We start from the raw sequence: 26,106 nt of genomic DNA on the forward strand, positions 1-26,106 counted from the left end.
TTCGGACAGTGTGACTAAATTGGCGGCCGGCCGGGGTGGCCGAGCGCTTCTAGGCGCTACAGTCTGGAACCGCGCGACAACTAAGTTCTAGGGGACTGATGACCTCAGAAGTTAAGTCCCATAGTGCTCAGAGCCACTGGAACCATTTTTTTTTAAATTTGGCGTCATGGGCTGTGGCAGCAGATGACCGACGCGAATACCATTGCTAACATTACGACATCGGCTGCAGCGCCTCTCCTGGGCTCGTGACCATATCCGTTGGACCCTAGACGACTGGAAAACCGTGGCTTGGTCAGATGAGTCCCGATTTCAGTTGGTAACAGCTGATGGTAGGGTTCGTGTGTGGCGCAGACCACACCGAATCCATGGACACCAGTTGTCAACGAGACAGTGTGCAAGCTGGTTGTGGCTCCATAATGGTTCGGTCTGGGTCCTCTGGTCCAACTGAACCGATCATTGGCGGGAAATGGTTATATTCCGCTACTTGGAGAGCATTTGCAACAAATCATGGACTTCATGCTCCCAAACAAATGGCTCTGAGTACTATGGGACTTAACATCTCAGCCGGCCGAAGTGGCCGTGCGGTTAAAGGCGCTGCAGTCTGGAACCGCAAGACCGCTACGGTCGCAGGTTCGAATCCTGCCTCGGGCATGGATGTTTGTGATGTCCTTAGGTTAGTTAGGTTTAACTAGTTCTAAGTTCTAGGGGACTAATGACCTCAGCAGTTGAGTCCCATAGTGCTCAGAGCCATTTGAACTTAACATTTCAGGTCATCAGTCCCCTAGCACTTAGAACTACTTAAACCTAACTAACCTAAGGACATCCATGCCCGAGGCAGGATTCGAACCTGCGACCGTTGCGGTCGCGCGGTTCCAGACTGAAGCGCCTAGACCCGCTCGGCCACCACTGGCCGGCTCTCCCAAACAACGATTGAATTTTTATGTATGACAATGCGCCGTGTTACCGAGCCACAATTGTTCGCAGCTGGTTTAAAGAACATTCTGGACAATTGGAGCGAATGGTTTGGCCACGCAGATCGCCCGACATGAATCGCCTCCAACATTTATGGGACGTCACCGGCAACACTTTCACAATTATGGACGGCTGTAGTGGCAGCATGGCTGAATATTTCTGCAGGGGACGTCCAACGGCTTGTTGACTCCATGTCACATCGACTTGCTGTAATACGCCGGGCAAAGTCCGACGTGGTGTTCGAAGGTATCCCATGACTTTTGTCCCTTCAGTGTATGATCGTGCTATAGATCACTAGCGTGGTTTTTAACCTGTCAGCAGCACAGATAATTTATCGAAACATAATTCATTGGTGAGGAACAGGACCCGTATCTTTGATGAAGGTGGCTTTCAAGATGTAACTGTTTCCTAATGTCTTTAAATATTTTCCTTTGTCGCTTAAAGCGCGTTCCGAGGTGGCTTCTATGAAAGGGCGTAGTCGATATTCTTTCACATGCACCATAATCCCAGTGCTCTGTCACCAGTGATCTCGCCATCGACGTGACGTTAAACTTCTAATCTTGCTTCCTTCCATTTCGTTACACAATAGAGAGTAGAATCCTTATTATTACGTCTTGTCGATTTGAGAACAAATAATTCTTCTTTTCAAATAAGAGGCACCGCAGTTTATGTTAATGATGGAGGTATGGTTTTTCGAAAGCTGCTCATCTCCTCCAACGTCGGATCCACTATTGTCAAAATGTAAACAAATATTTCACAAGTCATCTTAATCAGACACTAGTACTTATCACGACAGTTAGTTAGATCATCCCACATTAAGCGAACTTCATAAAGTTGATCCCTCCCTTTAAACAGCATATTCACCCCTTTCTTCCACATTTTCCGTCGCTTCAGCCCCCTCGTAATGAAAAAGTGAATAGCTATACATTCACAGGCCCATTACGTGGCCTGTAAACATGTGACAGTCTGACGCAGGAGCGAACAGTGTGCGAGCTCAAGTCGAACGACTGGGTCGTTTGTACCGTACAGAGAGTGCACAGTTTGTGTTACTGTATCTTCGAGTCGCACGATGAATCAATGCGTCATGGCGAAAGGGTGCGAATTAACTGTGGCGCGACGTCGCAGATACTCGTGGTATACGTATATCCCAAACAAATGTTGACGTTTTGATGTATCTGACGACACTTTTTACCTATTCCTTAACTCGTCAGCAGTGCTGAAAATTTGCGATGCTTTGTTGCCTTGGTGGATGGCGTTTCTGGACATGGTTTCCATCTGCACTTTATTTTTCTCCTGTATATCCAAAGGCATTGGAGATTTTAGAGGGTTCCAGGAAAGAAATAAGCTGCGGGTGGAAACCTGAGCCCGAAACCATCATCAACCGAGGCAATAGTGCATCACATTCATAGGAGAGAAGGCCTTTCTGTGCGGTAACTGGCCCCTTCTTCTCCACTGTCGATCGTGGCAATCAGTCACCATCACTGGATAAGAAACAACATTGCGAGCCGTTCCGCAAACGGTCCGTCAGCGTACAAGTTCACGTTTTCTGCCAAAGGGGTAACCCAGTGGCAGGCACTGGCGCCAACAACTTCGGCTTTCTGGAGCGTGGTTGGATGACGTTTCCCGGCACAGATTCCTATCCTTCATTTGTTCCTCAAGGAACCCTCTACAACTTATCGAAATCTGTCGCAAAAAAATGGTTGAAATGGCTCTGAGCTCTATGGGACTTAACTTCTGAGGTCATCAGTCCCCTAGAACTTAGAACTACTTAAACCTAACTAACCTAAGGACATCACACACATCCATGTCCGAGGCAGGATTCGAACCTACGACCGTAGCGATCGCGCGGTTCCAGACTGAAGCGCCTAGAACCGCTCGGCCACACCGGCCGGCTTTGTCGCAACATTTATGAGACATCTATATAAACGATTTAGGAGACAATCTGAGCCGCCCTCACTCATTGTTGTAAGATGTTGTTGACGTTTAGCCTCTAGTAAAGTCGTGAGAAGATAAAAAACCATTGCAAAATTGCTTAGACAGAAGATCTGTATGGTACGAAAAGTGACTATTGACCCTAAAGAACGAAAAGTGTGAGATCCTCCACATGAGTACTAAAAAGAGTCCGTTAAATTTCGATTACACAATAGGTCGTTGGTTAAACTAAATACATAGAGATCAAAATTACGACAACTGCTTTTGGGAAAGCGAACTGAAGACTGCCACTTAGAAGATGCAACAAATCCTCTAAATAGACTGCGTACACTACACTTATCCGTCCTGTTCTGGAGTATTGCTTTGCGGTGTGAGGGTCCGCATCCGATAGAATTGATGGAGGACACGGAAAGAGTGCCAAGAAGGGCAACTCGTTTTGTTTTATTTCGAAATATGAGAGAGAGCACAGCACTATATGATACGTAAGTTGGGGTGGCAATTATTAAAACAGGGGTTTTTAATAGTGGCGAGGTATTTTCTCGTGATTTCAATCACTTGCTTTGTCCTCCAAATGCAAAATATTTTGTTGACTCCCACCTGCATAGGGAGAAACGACCGTCCTAATAAATTAAGATTAATCGGATTTCGCACGGAAAGATTTGTGTGTTGGTTTTTGCAACGTGCTATTTGAGAATGGAGCGGTCGAGAAAGGGTCTGAAAATGTACCCTCTGCTAATCACTTAAGTGTGAATTAGATCATATAGATTCAAAAGTAAATATAGATGTACGGAGCTCTTTCGTGATATGAGAGCACTTGCAGTGAAACGTCAGCTGCCACCCAATAAAGTTTTCTGCAGCGGGAAGCCTGCGTGCAAGCGGTAGGCGGAAATACGGCACAGAAATCGCGCTGGAGTGCACGTCTTGCCGGAGGAAGAGGATTACTCTGCAGCGGTGTACTTTCGTTAAGCCCTCCAGATTCAGCGCAGACGTCGTCTCGGCTTTTCAGCGCGGACCCTCTAATCCACTCTCACAGCAGCGAACATTTCTATAAATTACCTGCCTTCGCCCTTAACGCAAAGCGATGCCCAGTGGCATTGCGTAGTTCGTCTGAAGACGTACGATGCCGAGATTGTTTCACCAAACAGAAAAGGAGAATATTAGTGCATCAACCTGCTCAGGTGGAGCGGAATCTGAAAATAACAGCAGCAACACCTGCCTTTTTCACGTCAGTGCTCGTTTTGTAATATTTTTATGTTTATAAGCTTGTTAATTAGGGGTTAACATTGCTTTTGCATCTGCGCACCGCTAATCTGTTGTGAGACAGGTCAAAATCTTTAATATAAAAAAACCATGAAATTACTCTGTTCCCTACGATGGAATTATTATTATTATTCCTTCATTAACAGTTATCCGCTTTATTCGCACTTTGTTATATACCTAGCTGACATACCCGGAATTGTCCCTTGTATTGCTTTTTTCGATTTGCTATTATAAACGAAAACAAAAAATGAACTTAAGTCCCATAGTGCTCAGAGCCAAAAAATGAACTGTGTTTGTAGTGCAATATATAAAAAATTTCATTTCTTTGTATTCGTGAAAAGACCTTTGAAATTATGAAGCTGTCGTACAAAGAAATACGCTTCATATACAAATGTGTAAGTATAAGATCCCAGACGGTTTCTGTACTCCGGGCGCAGTTGCTTCGCGTGTCTTTAACACGATTTTGCGATTTTGTAAACGTCACTATGGCAACGTCTCTTCATAGCTCTGTAGAGGCCACTTGTTTTCGCCTAAAACCGTTTGCACGTCAGAGTTGAATGCTATCAAAAGCGCTGCTAAGTGTCAGGGATTTCTTTAAGGTAACTAGACTGAAGGAGTGTCTTTGCAGTAAAGAATAAATGTATTAAAACGTCATGGAGGATGCGGTATTTTTTCACGTATCTCAGTGCTTATGACATCATATCTCCTGATATCTGTGTCATACAATGATATAATGTTATAGGTACATTCAGCTGCGTATATGGATACTGCCTGTAAAATAATCATCTTGTGGTCCAGTTCTTCTTGTTGTATCCGTGCCTGCTAAGAAAATGGGATGACAAGTTCCGCCTTATGCAAGACAACTTTTTTGTTTTGTTTCACCCATACATGTTTCAGCACTTTTGGCTATCGTCAGTGGGTTCAATTTTTATTTTTAACTGTTAAATTTTTGTTACATATTAACATTTGTGTTGTTTACAACATGATGTAAAAGTTGCATTTGTAACTTAATTGGCGAAAAGTTGGTGTAAGCATTAGTTAACATGGACAATAACATCATGTAAGGTATGTTAATTAATGCTTACACCCACTTTTCGGCAATTAAGTTATAAATGCAACTTTTACATAAAAGTGGCTCTGAGCACTATGCGACTTAACTTCTGAGGTCATCAGTCGCCTAGAACTTAGAACTAATTAAACCTAACTAACCTAAGGACATCACACACATCCATGCCCGAGGCAGGATTCGAACCTGCGACCGTAGCGGTCGCTAGGCTCCAGACTGTAGCGCCTAGAACCGCACGGCCACTCCGGCCGGCCTTTAAATAATGTTGTAAACAACACAAATGTTAATATGTAACAACAATTTTACCGTTAAAAATAAAAATAAAAATTGAACCCACTAACGATAGCACAAAAGTCCTGAAACATGTATGGGTGAAACAAAACAAAAAAAGGTGTCTTGCATAAGGCGGAACTTCTCATCCCATTGTCTGTAAAATGTTTTGCGAATGGAGTTAGTAGAAGAGAAACAACAAATCTAAACATTATGCACAGTGCAGCAGTTTTCACACGTCTTAGTGTTTATGACGTCATGTCTCCTGTATTACTCGTCTGTGGGGTACCATGACAAACTTTTGTAGGTGGATTTAACGCATATGTAAATAATGCCAGCGAAATTTATTTCAAATACAGTTAGTAACACAGTAGTCACACACTTAAATTTCAAGCATGATGCGGCAGTTTTTCACGCATCCCATTGTTTATGTCTTCCTACCTACTGAACCATGATAGGTAGGTGATTCTTAGCCCCACAACTACTGTTGCCTGACAACGAGGGATATGTGTACCAAGTCTGGTTGAAATCGGTCCTGTGGTTTAGTAGGAGTGTGGAACATACAGACACATACGTACATTTGTGTTTATAGTATGTGTGGATGGATATGTGTTCACAGTATTAACGGCTTTAGCTTTCTGACATCATCAGATCTGTTAAAACAAAATGCAAAAACACTAATGTAAAAGTAGCAGGTACATTATACGGAAAAGACTGCTTTTTGAACACGTGCTAGCGATGGTTGATGACAATAATACCATATACATACTTGAAATAAGAATAAAATGCGTAAGAGTGGTATACAACCTGCTTATAGAAAACCTTTTAGCATCACGAAGTAAATAAAAAAGACGTGGTGTGAAGAAGAGTCTCAGTCGATGGCGCATTCAGAGGATAATCTAGACGGCGCCACCTCGTGGCCTCTAAATGGAAAGTTGTACTTTCCTGCCGGCCGGGGTGGCCGAGCGGTTCTAGGCGCTACAGTCTGGAACCGCGCGACCGCTACGGTCGCCTCGGGCGTGGATGTGTGTGATGTCCTTAGGTTAGTTAGGTTTAAGTAGTTCTAAGTTCTAGGGGCCTGATGACCTCAGATGTTAAGTCCCATAGCGCTCAGAGCCATTTGAACCATTTGTACTTCCCTGTGAGGGTGCTTGCGGTAGGAGGCCCACTCTCGATGCCGCCGTTGGCGTAAGCATAAGACGCCCTCAGGCAATCGCTAACACTAGTTCGTGTACATGCGTGTACTAAGCATTTGACGCTGATACTCGTTTCACACTATTAATAATAGTATGTTATGGTCGTCAGCTAGGTTATCCTTATTATGTACCGTTAAATTTTTTTCTCTAGTCTTGCCCTGCAGCCCAAATTGAACATACTGTTGTTTCATTAACATTTTTCCGTTTTGTTTTAACAAACCTGATGATGGCGGAAAGCCGAAACCGACAAGATTGTAGCGTATACAGGGGGTTTGTTTATTATTTTTTCAAACGAAAGGGGTAAGTAGAAGGCAACGAAACAAGCAAATAATCCTAATAAACCGTGGGTCCGGAAACTAGTGGTTTCCGTAGTACGACTAATTATGACTACGTACATGAGCACCTTATACGTAATAAAGACACTGAGGATCCAAACTACGGCACTTGAAGGACGAACACATTACAACGGGTGTCACCCTTCACGTGAAGGTAGGATTCAGCACGTCTCCTCATTGATTCATCTTTAACCTTTCTGCTGCTACTGACGTGCTCTCTGCTTTCCGTGCTGAGGCGTCTTTTTTTTTTTTAATGCTGTACTGTTCGTGGAAAGCTGGTGTCACTGCTGAAGGACGGTGTTCCGGCCGATATGAAATCATTCGATTTTTCAAAAACTACAACGTGAAAAAATTTGATTTTTGTGCGTCTTAAAGTCTGATAATTCCACACGATAAAGTGCTGATTTTTTTTCTTTTAGTTATCCGTCATAATTACTGCTTAACGTCAAATTAAGTAAAATATTGTACGATATTTTATAGTTTGCAGAGTTTACCTATGCGTATGGTTGATTGTAGCTCGTATATTGCAGTGAATGAAATGTACGAGGGTAATCCCAAAAGTAACGTCTCCTATTTTTTTTATAAGTACATAGACCTGTTTATTTCTACAATGGTTTACATCAGTTTACAGCTTGAACATTTAACTATTTTTCGACATAATCACAATTTCTGTCGATGCATTTTTGTAGACGCTGTGGCAGTTTTTGTGTGCCCATATCATACCAGTTCGCCGCCATGCTGTTCAGAAAGTTATGAACCTCTTCTTTCACCTCGTTGTCGGAGCTGAATCGCTTTCCGGCCAAATGTCCTTTTAACCTAGGGAACAGGTGACAGTCATTGGGCGCCAAGTCAGGACTATAGGGTGGGTGGGTGATTATGTTCCACTGAAACTGTTGCAGGAGAGCAATGGTTTGCCGAGCGATGTGTGGGCGAGCGTTGTCATGGGGGATGTGTACGCCCTTGCTCAACATTCCTCTTCTCCGGTTCTGAATTGTCCGTTTGAGTTTTTTCAGACTCTCACAGTACGTGTCAGCGTTAACTGTGGTCCCAGCGATTCAGCTCTGACGACGAGATGAAAGAAGAGGTTCGTAACTTTCTGAACAGCATGGCGGGGAGCTGGTATGACATGGGCATACAAAAACTGCCACAGCGTCTACAAAAATGCATCGACAGAAATGGTGATTATGTCGAAAAATAACTAAATGTTCAAGCTGTAAACTGATGTAAACCATTGTAGAAATAAACAGGTCTATGTAGTTACAAAAAAAAAAAAAAATTGGGAGACCTTACTTTTGGGATTACCCTCGTAAATTAGATATAGGAATATCATTTAAAATTCAGAGAGGAACGATATCTCATTTAGTCTTCAAGTTATTGGGTATTCCCATTCACGACCTTGCGTATCGGAATCATACGCTCATATTCGCCATATCTCATAAATGATTCAAGAGATCGAAATGATTTTTTTTTTTTACAATGATAGCATGCAGTGAGGCATATTGTATGGTAAATACTCGAATTTTTTTTGTTCACCGAGGTATGGAAGTAACTCATCTGCAGCAGTGAGAGTTCGACAGTTAAGGACGCATACAGACGTCAATAGCACTTTAGGAAATCTCAAGTGGCGCGCGCATACGCGTCCACTGCACCTGGGGAACGGCGTAGCAGTACGTGTATACACGCCCACAGCAGCGAAACGGTTAAATATCCGCAAACAAAAAATCCAACGTGTTTACATCAGGGGACCTGGCAGGCCTCGACTGATACACTTGTTGTCGAAACACTATTTATCAGTACTTAGGTATCCGTAATGATGATACGATCAAAAGAGGGCAGTTCATCACTTTGTAATTTTCGCCTCGCTTGTGCCATTGCATAGACGCTAACAGTGTTGTGACATCGGCATGAGTGCACCGTAGATATGTAATATTGGGGAAACCATTGGTTTCCGGACCTATGTTTGTTAGGATTATTTGCTTATTTTCACTGTCCTCTACTCGTCCTTTTCATTTGTACCTGTACTAGTTAAACAACCTGTATAATAATGTGCGATCGAGACGGATATTTATTAATAAATTGCTAAATATCATCGCTTGCTCGTATGCAGACTTTATGCCTTCAATAAATACGTTGTTGTTGTTGCTAACGTGCATTCATACGTTACTTACTAGTTACTACTCGATAAAACGAACTGTTGATCTTCCCATAGTGGAACTAACTTGCTGACGAGACTGAGTGCAGCCACGTTTCAGGTCAAACCAATGCAGTCACGAAACGTGATGGTGTAAGATGTCCTCACGATGCTGAATAATGTGGGATTGAAGTATCTACCTCAGAGGATAAGAATAAATGTGTTACAGGTCAGCCGGCCGGGGCGGCCGAGCGGTTCTAGGCGCTACAGTTTGGAACCGCGAGACAGCTACGGTCGCAGGTTCGAATCCTGCCCCGGTCATGGATGTGTGTGATATCCTTAGGTTAGTTAGGTTTAAGTAGTTCTAAGTTCTAGGGGACTGATGACCTCAGAAGTTAAGTCCCATAGTGCTCAGAGCCATTAGAACCACTTTTTTGTTACAGGTCAACAATTTCTGCGACAACATGAACAATACGTAGAAATAACAACACTACGAAAACTTCTTAGTTCCGTTGCACATGATTGGGCTTCGGGACTATCAAGGGAACCCTAAGGAATTTTTTCCTTTTGTGGTATTTGGTTTTGAAAAAAAAATGTTCAAATGTGTGTGAAATCTTATGGGACTTAACTGCTAAGGTCATCAGTCCCTAAGCTTACACTCTACTTAACCTAAATTATCCTACAGACAAACACACACACCCATGCCCGAGGGAGGATTCGAACTTCTGCCGGGATGGTTTTGAAAGACGCTAAAGTAAAATAGTGATCATATGCAAAGCAATGGATTCATATACATTGCAGTGCGAGTAAATGTTATCACAGTGATGGTATGTCAGGAGTATTGTCAAATAAAACTGGTGCTCATGTTATGCATAGCATTTGCAAGTAGAAGTGTAGCGTAAACGCGACAGTTCTGCCACCATAGTCAGGTGTTCAGTTCACTTTGTGGGGTAATACTTACGTGACTAACTTGTCATTTGGAAAGAAAGTACTGATTGTCAAAAGCGAGCTTGTATGTGGTGTTCACACATGCACGTCATGTAGGTACCTCTTCAAGGTGCAAGGCATTTTAACTGCGCCGTCACGGTACATACATTCACTAATGAAATTCGTCACAAATAATCCATCATAATTTGAGCACAGTGTTGTCAGTACCATCAACACTAGATGGGAAAAAGTGACCTTTGTTATACATTTCTGGCCGCGCGGTGTAGCCGTGCCGTCAGTGGCGTCTTGTCACGGTTCGGCCCCCCCCCCCCCCCTCCCGTCGGAGGTTGAAGTCCTCCCTCGGGGATATGTGTGTGTGTGTTGTCATTAGTTTAAGTTAGTTTACTTAGTGTGTAAGCCTAGGGACAGATGACCTTAGCAGTTTGGTCCCATAGTCGTTACCACAAATTTACAATTTTTTTACTCATTTCTGACACCTTAGACAGCAACAAAAATTGATCATTTGCCCAGTAACATAAAATGTGAGACAGGTAGCGAAACAAGTTTTAAATCTAACTTAAAATCATTTCTCTTGGACAACTCCTATTCTTTTGACGAATTTCTACTTAAAAACTGGTAGCCATTAACAATAATAATGTATTCAGTAATGTGAACACTGATCATGTCTATATATCTTGTAAACTGGATCGTTTCACATCATTTTGATGAAAGAATCGTTCAGATTGTGTATGGAGCATGTTACTGACTAACTAATTAGAGCGAACTGATGTTCTCCAATGAGATGCATGCCGGTGTGTCTCCTATGAAAAGCACACGGCTGATATCCTTCCTCTATCATATCCGAATTTGTGCTACGTTTCGCAGTGGGAACGTTGCTGCTTCCAGGAGAACTCGAGCTCCACTCTTAAACCCCCACATTGTGTCTAAAACTCTAGGGACATGTGTTGGCCTTCGCTTGGTTGTGCGGACCTCAGGAAATTAAAAATCCAGCTCTCGAAGAGAGTTGCGGTGTAGATTACTCATTGATATTGCAAAAGGTTTGCATGTAGATGAATGACGCACGCACATCACAGTTATTTTTTTCATTGTCAAGATATTTGTTTGTGTCGGCAGGTACACGAAGACCGTGGTGGCGTCCAGTATTACGGCGCAGAAGTACAACCCTGAGATCACGTGGACGCCCCACCAGCCGGACATGCGCATTGCAGAGCTCAGCGACCAACTCAGGCATATAAAGCAGGTAAAGTGTCGACTCGCCGCATGTTAACGCGGTCAACAGTGTGCATTTATTACACGAACCAAGTTGATTTTATCCTTGGAATTTTTGTACTGCTCGTTGCTCAGTAGCCTGTCTCTAGCTACAAGCCACCGTCTTCTCGTTTCACATCTTTTGTTCATATTTTCCAGTACTCTTAAATTTATTTTTTGTTTGAATTGAAACCAGTCGCGGCTATTTGTAATGGCAAGTATAGGCTGTTTTTGCAGCACTAGCATGCTTGGTGGCCAACAGATTACGTTGTGACTTGCGAGTACAAGAAGAACTGTACGTGCCCTGCATCTGACGTGGAAATGAGAATGAATTATATCCATTGAACAGCTTACGCGATTTTTACGGTTCAGAATGCAGCACACACACACACACACACACACACACACACACACACACACACACACACACACACACACACACACTTGATCTTAAGTTCGCCAGTCGCAACCTGATCCCTTGGCCATCTCACTTACCGCGGCAAGTATGCTGTAGTATACAGAGAAGTTGCAGCATTAGAAAATTGCAGCGAAATGCAGGAAGATCTGCAGCGGATAAGCACTTGGTGCAGGGAGTGGCAACTGACCCTTAACATAGAGAAATGTAATGTATTGTGAATACATAGAAAGAAGGATCCTTTATTGTATGATTATATGATAGCAGAACAAACACTGGTAGCAGTTACTTCTGTAAAATATCTGGGAGTATGCGTGCGGAATGATTTGAAGTGGAATGATCATATAAAATTATTTATTTTTAAGGCGGGTGCCAGATTGAGATTTATTGGGAGAGTCCTTAGAAAAGTAGTCCATCAACAAAGGAGGTGGGTTACAAACCACTCGTTCTACCTATACAAAATTGATCATTTGCCCAGTAACATAAAATGTGAGACAGGTATTGCTCATCAGTGTGGGATCCGTACCAGATCGGGTTGACAGAGGAGATAGAGAAGATCCAAAGAAGAGCGGCGCGTTTCGTCACACGGTTATTTGGTAAGCGTGATAGCGTTACGGAGATGTTTAGCAAACTCAAGTGGCAGACTCTGCAAGAGAGGCGCTCTGCATCACGGTGTAGCTTGCTGTCCAGGTTTCGAGAGGGTGCGTTTCTGGATGAGGTATCGAATATGTTGCTTCCCGCTACTTATACCTCCCGAGGAGATCACGAATGTAAAATGAGAGAGATTCGAGCGCGCACGGAGGCTTTTCGGCAGTCGTTCTTCCCGCGAACCATGCGCGACTGGAACAGGAAACGGAGGTAATAACAGTGGCACGTAAAGTACCCTCCGCCACACACGGTTGGGTGGCTTGCGGAGTATAAATGTAGATGTAGATGAAGAAATCGCCCATTTTGTCAGTATGGAAACAACGTAAAAGATGCCATCCATCTGGTGATGAAAGTGTAACCAACGAAACGGGTAGTGTATGAAGTAATGACATTGTGACTGTCACAGAATTACGTATTTTTCATCCCTCCCCCGTTCTGTTCAGATCTCAATTCTCGCAACAGTGCAGCAATAGAGACAGGGCGGATTTTCAAGTCGCGCGGTGGCCATACCACTAACAAGCTGCGGGTCCCCTACTCAGAAATATGTACACGTATTTTGGAAAGCTGTTATTTTACTTCTTTATAATATATGAAGGTAGGTGGTTTCCCACATCCACCTAGGTAATAACCGGGCTGGTACCAAAGTCCCGCCTCAGATATGCGGTGCGCAAACATTTCGAAAACGTTCTCGCACTTGAACACGAAAATAAATGCAGATAGATTCCATCCCGGAAGTTGAGCGGTGCCGTCAGAAAGAGCATCCGATCACCAGCTGTCAATAACATTCCCAAAACCTGTATAATAAATGACGACCCCCTAGAGCACAGCTTTCCAAACTGTGTGTCCAGACATCCCGGTTGTCGAGTAGCAGCATCAGGGGTGTCGCAAGACTAGTAAATTCAAATGTAAAACAAATGGAAAAACATGTGGTAAAATAACACAAAACATCCTTTTCTTCGCTTATTGTAAACATAGATAACGTATAGAAAGAGTGATCGGTATGTTGTATCCAACTATTTTGTGCATGTAACTTCCAATTATGGCAACTACACAGTGATCAGCCAGAACATCATGACCACTGCCCATCGCGACGTAGGATGCCGCCTGCTGGCGTTGCAGGCACATGACGCGGTGACAGAAGTATGAAAGCGTAGCAGACACGGACGCAGGATCTCCATAGCGAAGATGCGGGTTGCAAATGGGGAAATACATTGAGGTAAGCGACTTTGACAAAGGGGGGATCATTATTACGCAGAGCCTCAAAAACGGTATGTGAAGTATGTTAGCGGCAAGAAGCAATCAATGCCTTCTCTGCGCGATAGCAATGGAGAGACTATCGAAGACAATGCTGCCAAAGCAGAGTTACTAAACACAGCCTTCCGAAATGCCTTCACAAAAGAAGACGAAGTAAATATTCCTGAATTCGAATCGAGAACAGCTGCCAACATGAGTAACGTAGAAGTAAACATCCTCAGAAGAGTGAAGCAAATTAAATCACTTAATAAAAGCAAATCTTCTGGTCCAGACTGTATGCCAATAAGGTTCCACCGGCGCGCGTGGCCGAGCGGTTCTAGGCGCTTCAGTCTGGAACCGCGCAACCGCTACGGTCGCAGGTTCGAATCCTGCCTCGGGCATGGATGCGTGTGATGTCCTTAGGTTAGTTAGGTTTAAGTAGTTCTAAGTTCTAGGGGACTGATGACTTCAGATGTTAAGTCCCATAGTGCTCAGGAATAGATGACCGTTGCAGTCTGGTCCCTTTAATCCCATAAACCAACTAACCCATAGTGCTCAGAGCGATTTGAACCATTTTGAATTAGGTTCCTTTCGGAGTTTGCTGATGCATTACCTCCATACTTAACAATCATATACAACCGTTCGCTCGACGAAAGACCCGTACCCACAGACTGGAAAGTTGCACAGGTCACACCAATATTCAAGAAAGGTAGTAGGAGTAATCAAATGGTTCAAATGGCTCTGAGCACTATGCAACTTAATTTCTGAGGTCATCAGACGCCTAGAACTCAGAACTAATTAAAACTAACTAACCTAAGGACATCACACACATTCATGCCCGAGGCAGGATTCGAACCTGCGACCGTAGCGGTCGCTCGGCTCCAGACTGTAGCGCCTAGAACCGCACGGCCACTCCCGCCGGCTAGGAGTAATCCACTAAATTACAGACCCATATCCATAACGTCGATATGCAGCAGGATTTTAGAACATATATTGTGTTCGAACATTATGAATTACCTCGAAGGAAACGATCTATTGACATACAGTCAACATGGGTTTAGAAAACATCGTTCCTGCGAAACACAACTAGCTCTTTATTCGCATGAATGTTGAGTGCTATTGACAAGGGATTTCAGATCGATTCCGTATTTCTGGATTTCCGGAAGGCTTTTGACACTGTACCACACAAGCGGCTCGCGTTGAAATTGCGTGCTTATGGAATATCATCTCAGTTATGTGACTGGATTTGTGATTTCCTGTCAGACAGGTCACAGTTCGTAGTAATTGACGGAAAGTCATAGAGTAAAACAGAAGTGATTTCTGGCGTTCCCCAAGGTAATGTTATAGGCCCTTTGCTGTTCCTTATCTATATAAACGATTTTGGAGACAATCTGAGCAGCCGTCTTCGATTGTTTGCAGATGATGCTGTCGTTTATCGACTAATAAAGTCATCAGAAGATGAAAACAGACTGCAAAACGATTTAGAAAAGATATCTGAATGGTGCAAAAAGTGCCAGTTGACCCTAAATAACGAAAAGTGTGATGGTGTCCACATGAGTGCTAAAAGGAACTCGTTTGGTTACATGATAAATTAGTCAAATCTAAAAGCCGTAAATTCAACTAAATACCTAGGTATTAAAATTAAGAACAACTTAAATTGGAAGGAACACACAGAAAATGTTGTGTGGAAGGCTAACCAAAGACTGCGTTTTATTGGCAGGACACTTAGAAAATGTAACAGACCTACTAAGGAGACTGCCTACACTACGCTTGTCCGTCCTCTTTTATGATACTGCTGCGCGGTGTGGGATCCTTACCAGATAGGACTGACGAAGTACATCGAAAAAGTTCAAAGAAAGGCAGCTCGTTTCATATTATCGCGAAATATGGGAGAGAGTGTCACAGAACTGATACAGGTTTTGGGCTGGAAATCATTAAAAGAAAGGCGTTTTTCGTTGCGACGGAATCTTCTCACGAAATTCCAATCACCAACTTTCTCCTCCGAATGTGAAAATATTTTGTGGACACCGGCCTACATAGGGAGGAACGATCACCACGATAAAATAAGGGAAATCAGAGGTCGTACGGAAAGATATAGGTGTTCATTTTTTCCGTGTGCTATATGAGATTGGAATAATAGAGAATTGTGAAGGTGGTTCGATGAACCATCTGCCAGGTACTTGAATGTGATTTGCAGAGTATCCATTAGATGTAGAAGCTGGTCAAATGTTGACGTGGTACTGTCGTGAACATCTGCGGAAAGAGGTAGAAGGACAGTGAAACTACCACTAAATGGTTGGACGTTAACGACTCTTCATCGTACGTCGGGTTCGGAGGCTTGTCTGCTCTGTAAAGTAGGATAAATGGTGATCCGTAGCATCTCTGTCGAAAGAGCACAATGGTGGTGCACGCACAACTGTTTCGGAGCACACCGTTCATCGTACTTTGTTGAACGTGGAGCTGCTCAGCAGACCACTCATACGTGTTCACATGTTGACCCAACGACATCGTCAATTACGATTGCAGCGGCCACGGGACTATCGGGGTTCGACCCGTCGATCAATGGAAACTTGATGACTCTTCGGGTGAGTCACGTTTTTGCTACACTAGGTCGATAGTCCTCTCCACAATCGCCTTCATCGGAGTGAACGACGATTTGAAACGTACAGCGCGCATTGGACGCAGGCTGATAGCAGTATTACGCTATGGGAGACATTCTTCTGCGATTGCATGGGACCTGTTATAGTAATCGAAGACACGCTGATAGCTACGAACCACCTGCAACTCTTCATACTTGATGCCTTCGCCGGCGGCGATGTCATCTTTCAGCGGATTTGAAATGGCTCTGAGCACTATGGGACTTAACACCTGAGGTCATCAGTCCCCTAGAACTTAGAACTACTTAAACATAACTAACCTAAGGACATCACACACATCCATGCCCGAGGCGGGATTCGAACCTGCGACCGTAGTGATCGTGCGGTTCCAGACTGTATCGCCTAGAACCGCTCGGCTACTCTGGCAGGCTTTTCAGCGGATTTGTCCGCGTCTCGGAGACAGAAATGGGGTAAGCGGTTTGAGGAGCATTATAGTGAACTCACGTTGATGTCGCGGCGATCAGATTCGCCTGATGCGAGTCCTGTGGAACCGATCTGTGTCGATATCGGGTGCCGTTACCGCGTAAGCAAATCAGTAACTCGCTGTTTACGCGAATTACATGAGCTGTGCGTAGACATGTAATCTCACATACCTCGAGAAACCAACCAACAAACTGTTCGTCTTCTGATACGCAGAATCAGTGATGTATTTCGCTCCAAATATGGCCAAACAGGCTGTTAAGCTGGTGCTCATAATGTTTCGGCTCATCAATGTATGTACTGCTGCTGCTGTACGTTGGCGCTCTCTATCGGTCCGGCGATAGTGGCAGATAGTACACTTTTTCTTCAGTATTTTTTTCTGTTCGTTCCTGGCATGTCATTATTTTACCTCTTTCAAAGTGATATAATTTGCAGAAGTCATCAGAAGTAGATAAATTTACTGCCAGAAAGAGACTGTTGACGGTTTATGAAACATCAGATCTAGGGCAACAGTCATGCAATGAGACCGGAACTTCAGTAGATGCACTAGCTGCAGAACAACAGTGCCTCCGAAATTCTGTTTGTTCCGTGCCATCATGCAGTAGCAAGAACACAAAATGAGGCTGTCTAATGACGAATACTTAAAAATGGCGTTCACGTGGTGTGAAAATGACAGATATCCTGCACCGGAGTGTATGATATGTGGTATAAAACTTTTCAGTGCAAGAGTGGTACGAATAAATTGCTGCGCCATATTTCTACAAAACACCTCCCATCCTGATACAGATTTTCCGTGATTTCCCTAAATCGCTTCAGGGCACGGCTGACTTCCTTCCCCCTCCTTCCGTAATCCAATGTGACCTATGACAGCGATGTTTGGTCCCCTCTCCCAAATCAACTAACCAACCACAGACGTTTACAAGTTAAAAGTGTTGCCTATTTCAAAGAAATCCTAAAACAGGAGTATCAGCAGAGTCAAATGCGTACTAAAAAATTCAAGGTCTCTCAGAAAAGTCTTGTAGCTGAGATAATTGCTTTCTGTGTTATACTGTAAACAGTGTTGGGGCCTGAGTATGAACGAGATGTTAAAAAAAGCCTTGGCTGATAATATAGTTGGAAGACGTATTCAGTATATGCATTAAAACATTGAACATTCTGTTAGAACTAGGGTCCGTGAAACAAATTTAATGTTTGCAGTTCAGCGAGGTGAGTCTGATGATGTAAGTGACCTAGCTCAGATCGTTTCTTTTATTCGTTTCGTTACTGAAGGACACATAGCTTTACAGTACCTCTGTTGCGAGGGAATTCCGTGAACTACCAAAGGCAAAGACGTTTTTAAAGTAATAAGTGAGTACACAGAGAAAATGAATTTTGTATCTGTTCTAAGTAAGGGTTCTCAAGATTTACCACAGAATAAAATATACGCAGTATTTAACTCTCTTCTGAAGAGCACCGACGTCAGATACAGTGTTCGGCTAGTAATAACGTTGTAGCGGGTCCTAGTCAGGTTAAGTGACACTTCCAAGAAGCCCATTCTCTGAGCGATGAGTGTGGTGGGCGAGCGTCCCTCGTTGTACTAGCTGGCAGGATATCGGTTCCGGAAATACTAGACTTGCTGAGTCTCCAGTTGATCTCCGATTGACTCTCCACTCCTCTCTTCAGGGACATGTAGCTGCCTGAATGCGCGGCGGGACGAAGGGTAGTGAGCAGATCTCTAACTTCCATGTCACTGGTGCAGAAAAATAGTGCAGCAAAGACTTTGCCCTTTGTACGCCGGGTCGAAACTATGTGTCATCTCGGCGCGTATGCCTACTTCGCAGGCAGCCTACCTAGCTGACTCTGCTGTACCGCGTGAAGCCTACGGTCACCGCGGGTACAGCACTACACTCTTCGAATTTTGAACCATTATCTCATCAACATATGAACATTAGTCTTAACATTAAAACAGCCTGCCACCGTTAATTTTTATTAATTCAGTTCGCTTATCAAGAAGAAACCACTGTTGTAACAAGTAATTAGTTAAATACGAGAGTGAGTCAAATGAAAACCTTAAATTTGTAATAACAACTCGAAATTTCGCGCCGTTATCCTGTAAGTTGATAAGCGTGCTACAAACAACGTGCAGAATGGCCTGTAGGTGGCATCATAGTGCAGATGGACACATACCGTCGCAGTATCAGTATAAAAATGGCCGCCCCACTTGAGACTTGCACCAGGGAAGAACAGCGTTCTGTTATTCTGTTTTTGCGCAGTGAAGGTGTGAAACCTATTGAAATTCATCGACGATTGAAGCTTCAGTACGATGATGCATGTTTGTCACAGCAGCAAGTCTACGAATCGAGTAGGAAGTTCGCGACAGGTGTGACTTTAGTGGAAGATGCTCCTCGTCTAGGTCAGGCACAACGAGTTGTGACTCCACAGAACATTGCAGCAGTTGAAGCCATAGTGAAGGAAAACCGCCGAGTGACACTGAATGACATTGCAGCATGTTTACAGATTAGTCATGGGACAGCACACCCCATTGTGCATGATGTGCTCCAGTTTCACAAAGTGTCTGCAAGATGGGTGCCACGGCAGCTGACTCCTGAAATGAGAGAGCGACGTGTTGATGCTTGTGAAGAAGTTCTTCGGCACTTTGAACGAGAAGGTGATGGCTTCCTTGCAAGAATCGTTACTGGGGACGAAACCTGAGCCCACTTTCACCAACTGGAAACGAAGAGAGCGAGAAAGGAATGGCGCCATTCCTCATCACCAAAACCAAAGAAGTTTCGAACAGAACTTTCGGCAGGGAAGGTTATGCTGACTCTCTTTTGGGACAAAAAAGGCGTCATTTTGGAGCATTGCATGCCTAGAGGGACCACTGTCACCAGTTCATCATACACAGATCTCCTAAAATATCATCTGCGGCCTGCAATCAAATCAAAGCGACGTGAATTGCTGTCAGCAGGTTTCCTTTTGTAACATGACAATGCAAGGACCCACAGTGCCCGTGCAACAGTTGCAACAATCACAGACCTGCATTTTGAGTGTCTTCCTCATCCACCATACTCACCAGACCTTGCCCCAAATGATTTCCATATGTTTGGACCACTCAAAGACGCAATGGGAGGAAAGAAGTTCCGTTCTGACGAAGAGGTACGCCACGCGGTGCATGAGTGGTTGCGCGAACTATCAAAAGAATATTTTTGTGAAGGAATTATGCACTTTGTAAGCGCTGGAGGACGTGCATTGAGCGTGGGGGAGATTATGTTGAAAAGTGATACAGCTTTGTACCACTTCTGCACAGTAAATAATATTTAAAAAAATATTTAAGGCTTTCATTTGACTCACCCTCGTATAATCTCTTGTCTTTTATGCACACTGATGCTACTACACTCATGTTCGGAAAAAAAGAACAGATCAGCTTGAAGACTAGAGAGAGGACGTTCATATTCACAAGACATGTACGTTAGTATGTTCTACAGAAATAATTAGCATTTCAGTCACCTCGATTCAGCACGTGTCCTGTTGCCTAGTAGGCATGGGCCCTGATAACTTGTTCCATGCGTGATGGCATCGGCGCGTGTAAGGCGCGAATGGCGTCCTGTGGTAAGCAAAAAAAATGGTTCAAATGGCTTTGAGCACTATGGGACTCAACTGCTGAGGTCATTAGTCCCCTAGAACTTAGAACTAGTTAAACCTAACTAACCTAAGGACATCACAAACATCCATGCCCGAGGCAGGATTCGAACCTGCGACCGTAGCGGTGTTGCGGTTCCAGACTGCAGCGCCTTTAACCGCACGGCCACTTCGGCCGGCCTGTGGTAAGCCATCCATGCTGCATTCCCCAAGTTCATATGTGGTGGTTGTCAATGGGTCACAGCGCTGCACCTGTCATTTCACCATACCCCACACATTTTTGATTGGGACAAGTCTGGTGATCTGGCGGGCCAGGGCAAAAGGCTTATATCCTGTGTCACCAAGAAGGCACATGTTTGGCAGCAACACGTGGTCGTGCATTGTCTTCCTAAAAAATGGTGTCGGGGGTGTTGTGCAGAAAGAGTATGGCTACAGGTCGCAGCATGTGATTCACGCAGGTTACACTGGCCACAGTGCCCTGGACATGCACCAACTGTTATTTGTGGTTGCACCCAATATTATAGCACCCCACACCATAAGGCCTTGAGCTGGTACTGTGTGTCTCGTGTGAATGCAATCACTGCGATGCCGCTCCCCCTGTCTGTGGCGAACCAGAATGCGGCCATCATTTTCAGACAGAACCTGGATTCGTCTGAAAACACTATCTGATGCCCTTTTGTCCCCAGTGATGTCTTCCACACACCATTGCCGTCGTGCATGTTTCTGCACATTCGTCAAAGATAGGTGGAGAAGTAAACGAAGCGCACGTAACCAATGCCGTAATAAACGGCGACGGACTGTCAACCCTGATAATGTACGATGTGTTACACTGTTCTGTTGTTGCGCCTGATCCGAGGAGGACGCAGATCTGTCCTGCAATGGTCTGGGTGGTGCGACCTGACCCACGTCGAAGTGTTGTACGGCCTTCCGTGAATCATTCTGCACACACCGGTTGCACTGCCGAAACACGAACAGGTATTTCCCGGATGGAAGCATCACTCTCCTCATGCCAATAACGCGCCCTCTTTCAAACTCACTGATCCGGCGGTACGGTTCGCGCATACGTCTGCGAGGCGTCCTGCACGTCTGCTCAAGTCATGGTGGTCCGTTACCTTCGGTTTATTGCCGCAGGTAGGTTTTACCGGTGGGTGGTGTTAAGCCGCGATATCTATGTTGATATTGAACCCGCGAACCGACAAGGTTCAAATGTTAACCATTTCTGCAGAACATTCTAATGAACATGAACTGTGAATATGATCGTCCTATGCCTAGCCGTACAAGGTCTTCTGTTTTTTTTTTTTTTTTTTTTTTTCTGAACGTGGGCGTATGAAGCGACGTGTTAAAACTGTCTGATCGTGTATCTACGGTACGAATACATTAATGTACAGATGAGTTTCAAAACTTATTCTTCCATCTCAAATTTAACCTTTGGTAAACCCGCTTACAAAGAACACACACAGAAGGACCTTTATACAAACTACTGTGACCCTGTAATCATGTTACTTGCTCTCATAAATGCCGAAGAGTACTACAGTTTTCATATATTCGCATTGTTCGCAGAGTTTACTGAGTGTGCTTTTTACAAATAATAAGGCTATCATAAAACTGAAGTACTTTTGGACCTGTACTAACTTAGGCTGTATGCTCGAGATGTGTTCCAAAAATAACGAGAATTCTGTAATTTAGCGATTTATATTAGTCAATTTAGTTTGACGTTTTCGTTGTTGTGTAGGTAAACATATGTGGAATGTATGTGTACAGTGTTAACCATGCGCGAGTATGGCTGTAGATGTAGATATTTAGTCTCTTCTCAGCTGTCAAAAAGATTGTTTGTGTTTTTATAGTATTGGTGATTATTATTATTATTATTATTATTTATTATTATTATTATCATCAGAACGGAAGAAGTATGCCATATCTGCAGAAAAACGAGCAGCCAGATCACAGCGAATGAAGAAGTTTTGGGAAACGAAGAAATTGCTGACTGCTAAGACTTAAACTTAATTATTGTAGACTCTGTTGTATTATGTTTGATTTTAGTGCTCCAATGTGGACTATGTAAATAAATTAATTATTGTTATTATTATTATTTGCGTCGAGACCCTGTAGGATAACGCAAAGAAATCTGCCTCATTTGAGCATTATTTCTCCTCGTCCACGATTCTCACATTTTTTCTCCATGCAGACTCTTTCAATCCTCAGCCCACTTTGTCCCTGGTTTCCTTGGGGGCTTCATTTTCTGACCTAACGTTCCAGTTGCATTTCTTGTCTTTGTATACGTTTCTGTCTTCAGTTTCCATTGGATCGATTTGTGCTTTCTCTAGGTCAAGTTTAACTTATGTGATCCATGTTACTTTTGACTTGACACCTTGTACGTATCTCAGAACTCTGTTGGTGAGTCTTCTTGGTGGTCGCCTGCTGATGTGCCTGAAGAATTTTAACTTTCTTTTTCCGACATTTGCTGCTAGGTTTGACATCTCCTCTGTTGTTTCCCTAGTGTGTAATCTGTATCCCTCTTTTGTCAGCTTTGTGCCGAGAATTTGTCTCATGATTTTGACTTTTTCCTTCAGTATGCTTTCCATGTCGTTTTTCCTATGAAGTGTTAGTGTCTCACTTAGTATTTCACGGTTGATTGCTGTGTTGTAGTGTCTGATCTTTGCTTGAATGGACATGCATTTCTTATTATATATATTTATATATATGTCTTGTGTTCTGCCGTAAGCTCTCTTCATATTTTGTAGTCGAGTCTTCTGTGAGATCTTTTCTCCTCCTGCAGCTTCGAGGATTTCATCCAGATATTTGAAATGTGTAACTGTCTTTATCTTGCCTTTTTTTTGCACATTCTTTTAGTATTTCTACTTGCTTAGTTGTTATTGTTTCGCCATCCGAGAGTGTGGCAAAGTCGTTTGCTAAAGCGAGCTTTGATACTTCTATTTTGTTCAGTCGCGTTGGTTCCCAATGTTCTCGGATTTTCAGTTCTTTTTCCGATTCCCTCATTACATTGTCCAGCAGTAGGTTGAACAATATTGGCGATAATTCGTCGCCTTAGCGTACTCCAGTTTTGATCAAGATGGGGTTAAAATATTTCACCCATGAAATTTCGATGTTGTACCGAGCAAGAGAAAATTGACTGTGTGCCTCTGTCCGTTAACTAATCTCTCTCAGCTTCTTCTGAGGATCTCTACGCGATACATGCGATGGTGGCAGTATAATGGTCGCACAGACCTCTTCTTTTAGATGCTCTCTAAATTTACGCAACAGGCTTTCGCGAGATATACGTAGTCTTTTTTCCAGTGATTTCCATGTAATATCCCGGAGAATTTCCGTTGCACGATCCTAGACAGCGTGTCTTTGAGTTCGTTCGATATCTGTCACAGGGAAAGCCTGATCTTGCCGTGCTTAACAGTGCAAACTGGGAACCAAACACTGCCGTATTCGTCGGGAGAGAATGAGCACACTGTCGTATCTTAGTGGGTCAAACATTAAAGCAGGCACGTGAACTTTGTAGACACAGTTTGTTGAAATATGATACACAAATGTGTTGTAAAAGCACACTGACGCTAAACTGATAATTACGGAAAGGAATGTAAAACAGGATCGTAAAACCAGCATTAAATGAAGTGAGGTAGAGTGTATCTGACTTTATTCGCTTAAGGCCCCTGTAAGCGATCAAACTTGTTTGTCAAATTCGCTGTTTTCTACCCACGGGTTTGTCAAACAAGCGTGCAGACGTACCAAAACAGTTTATCAAATTAAACCTCACTTTTAAAGTGACTGTCGCAAACTATTGTGATACTAGCGAGAATGGCTATCAATGCAGTCAAAGCGTTTCTTGCATTGACATTAGCACTGTGTGTCAGGAAGAAACGGAAAACAAGACGCTGATAGGAATGGTTGAAATTGAGAGATAAATGTACCCCTGAAAATCTAATTGAACTTCATTGAAGTACTACAACATGGGAACATACACTTCGTCTGTGGAAGAACTGAAGAGCTTCGACCTTTCTTACGTTATTACACTCCCGCTTGTATGTGCGTAGAATACTGATTTTCTTTCTAAGGTCTTCGTGTGCAATTTGTAGCTGGGAGAAACGCAACCGCCCTACCCTGTGTTATCTGCCAGTCTCTTTTGTTTTTATCCGTATAGTCTTTTATCGTAGTTTGCTCGACTGTGGAAACTCACGATATAGCGAGGAAAACACCTTCTCACTAACATGTGCGGCGAAACATCAACACAAACAACGTCCGACGTGTTGTTAAATCGGCCGTCAACCAAAATTTCTCTGAACACGCCAGACTCCATCTATGTTTGAAAAACACGTCAAACAAAACCGCACACAGCCAAATAATTTGATAGACTAGTGAAGTCTGACAAATTGTTCGATCGTTTACAGGGGCATTAAGCGGGCTTCGTCGTTTGGTGCATTGGTATATAGATAGAATTAATGACTTTTAGGCGAGTTTTGTTAACAATATAAAGGAAACAGTCTCTGCCGAGAATTCTTAATAATGCGCAGTGGAACATATACAAAAAACTCATTTGCCAGTTTGAAATATGTTAACCTAACCTAACACAACCTGGAATTATGGGAAATATATTCTTCAAATATAAACTATATTCAGTTTTATGTTAATGATTGACTATAACGAGTGGTTTAAAAATAATGCACAATCATGAACTACATTATCCTAAACCGTATTGCTAATTGCCGTTCAAAACTGCTGACATTTCATTGTTCTCTTGAAAAACTGATCACTGCAGTTGCGGCTTTGCTTTTAGTTTTCAAGGTTTTTTTCTTTTTTTTCATGCTACCCTCAGTTTGTTTCTGTTGCGCCAAAAAAAGAATTTTGTGAGGATTGGTCTGTTATAAGAAAAGGAGAAAGGGTACACCTAGGCCGTTACAATTGAAAATAAAAACGAAAATTTGCACAAGGAATACTCAGATACAAGCTGAAGCACATGCTGCTTCCGTTTCTTGTTTACTATAAATAATTTATTGCAGACTTTCGTACGTTTTTCGCCTTTTTTAAGTGGATAATTTACGACTTTCAGTGTATTAACTAGATGTAGAGACGATGGGCCTTCTAACATCCATAACGAAGGTGTGTTTCAAATATCTATGTTCAAGAACTTTCGGTCTTTACTCAAACCTATTGTAGGCAAGTGTCCTCATCATATAAAATATTCTAGCTAATTTATCCCAAGGCGTAAGTCACTTGCGCCACTTCAGATGGAAAGAACGATTTACTGCTCAGTTCGGATGTCGTTTCCCTTTTTATAAAAAAGCTTTTGGTGGACTCGCTATATCTCATCGGCAGAAGGTTTGCTGCTGAAATTACGGCGTTGTTGGAACACATTCTCTCCTCGATGTAATTTTTGCCTACAGATGGCGGCACAAGAACAGGAATGAACTTTTAGCTTACCTGCGATATGTTCGAAATGTTTCCACGAAAACAGGCAGAGTATGAAGACAAAATAAATTGACCGAGCGAGTTGGCGCAGTGGTTAGCCACTAGACTCGCATTCAGGAGGACAACGGTTCAATCCCGCGTCCGGCTATCCTGATTTAGGTTTTCCGTGATTTTCCTAAATGGCTCCAGGCAAATGCCGGGATGGTTCCTCTGGAAGGGCACGGCCGACTTCCTTCCCCGTTCTTCCCTAATCCGATGAGACCGATGACCTCGCTGTCTGGTCTCCTCCCCCACAACAACAACCCCAACAAAATAAATTGATATTTAGTCCTCCAAACGTCTCGG

At 43.3% G+C, this 26,106-nt stretch overlaps 1 protein-coding gene across 1 annotated transcript in view; it reads left to right on the plus strand.

Moving 5' to 3' along the window:
• Positions 1-26,106, plus strand: part of LOC126457049 (division abnormally delayed protein-like) — a 632,657-nt gene that overhangs the window by 597,042 nt on the left and 9,509 nt on the right. Inside the window, exon 7 of the mRNA XM_050093039.1 lies at positions 11,224-11,350. Coding sequence (XP_049948996.1) covers positions 11,224-11,350 — 127 coding nt within the window. The remainder of the gene's footprint in view (positions 1-11,223; positions 11,351-26,106) is intronic.

Source organism: Schistocerca serialis, chromosome 2 (assembly GCF_023864345.2).
Source record: "Schistocerca serialis cubense isolate TAMUIC-IGC-003099 chromosome 2, iqSchSeri2.2, whole genome shotgun sequence".
Classification (NCBI taxonomy): Eukaryota; Metazoa; Arthropoda; class Insecta; order Orthoptera; family Acrididae; genus Schistocerca; species Schistocerca serialis.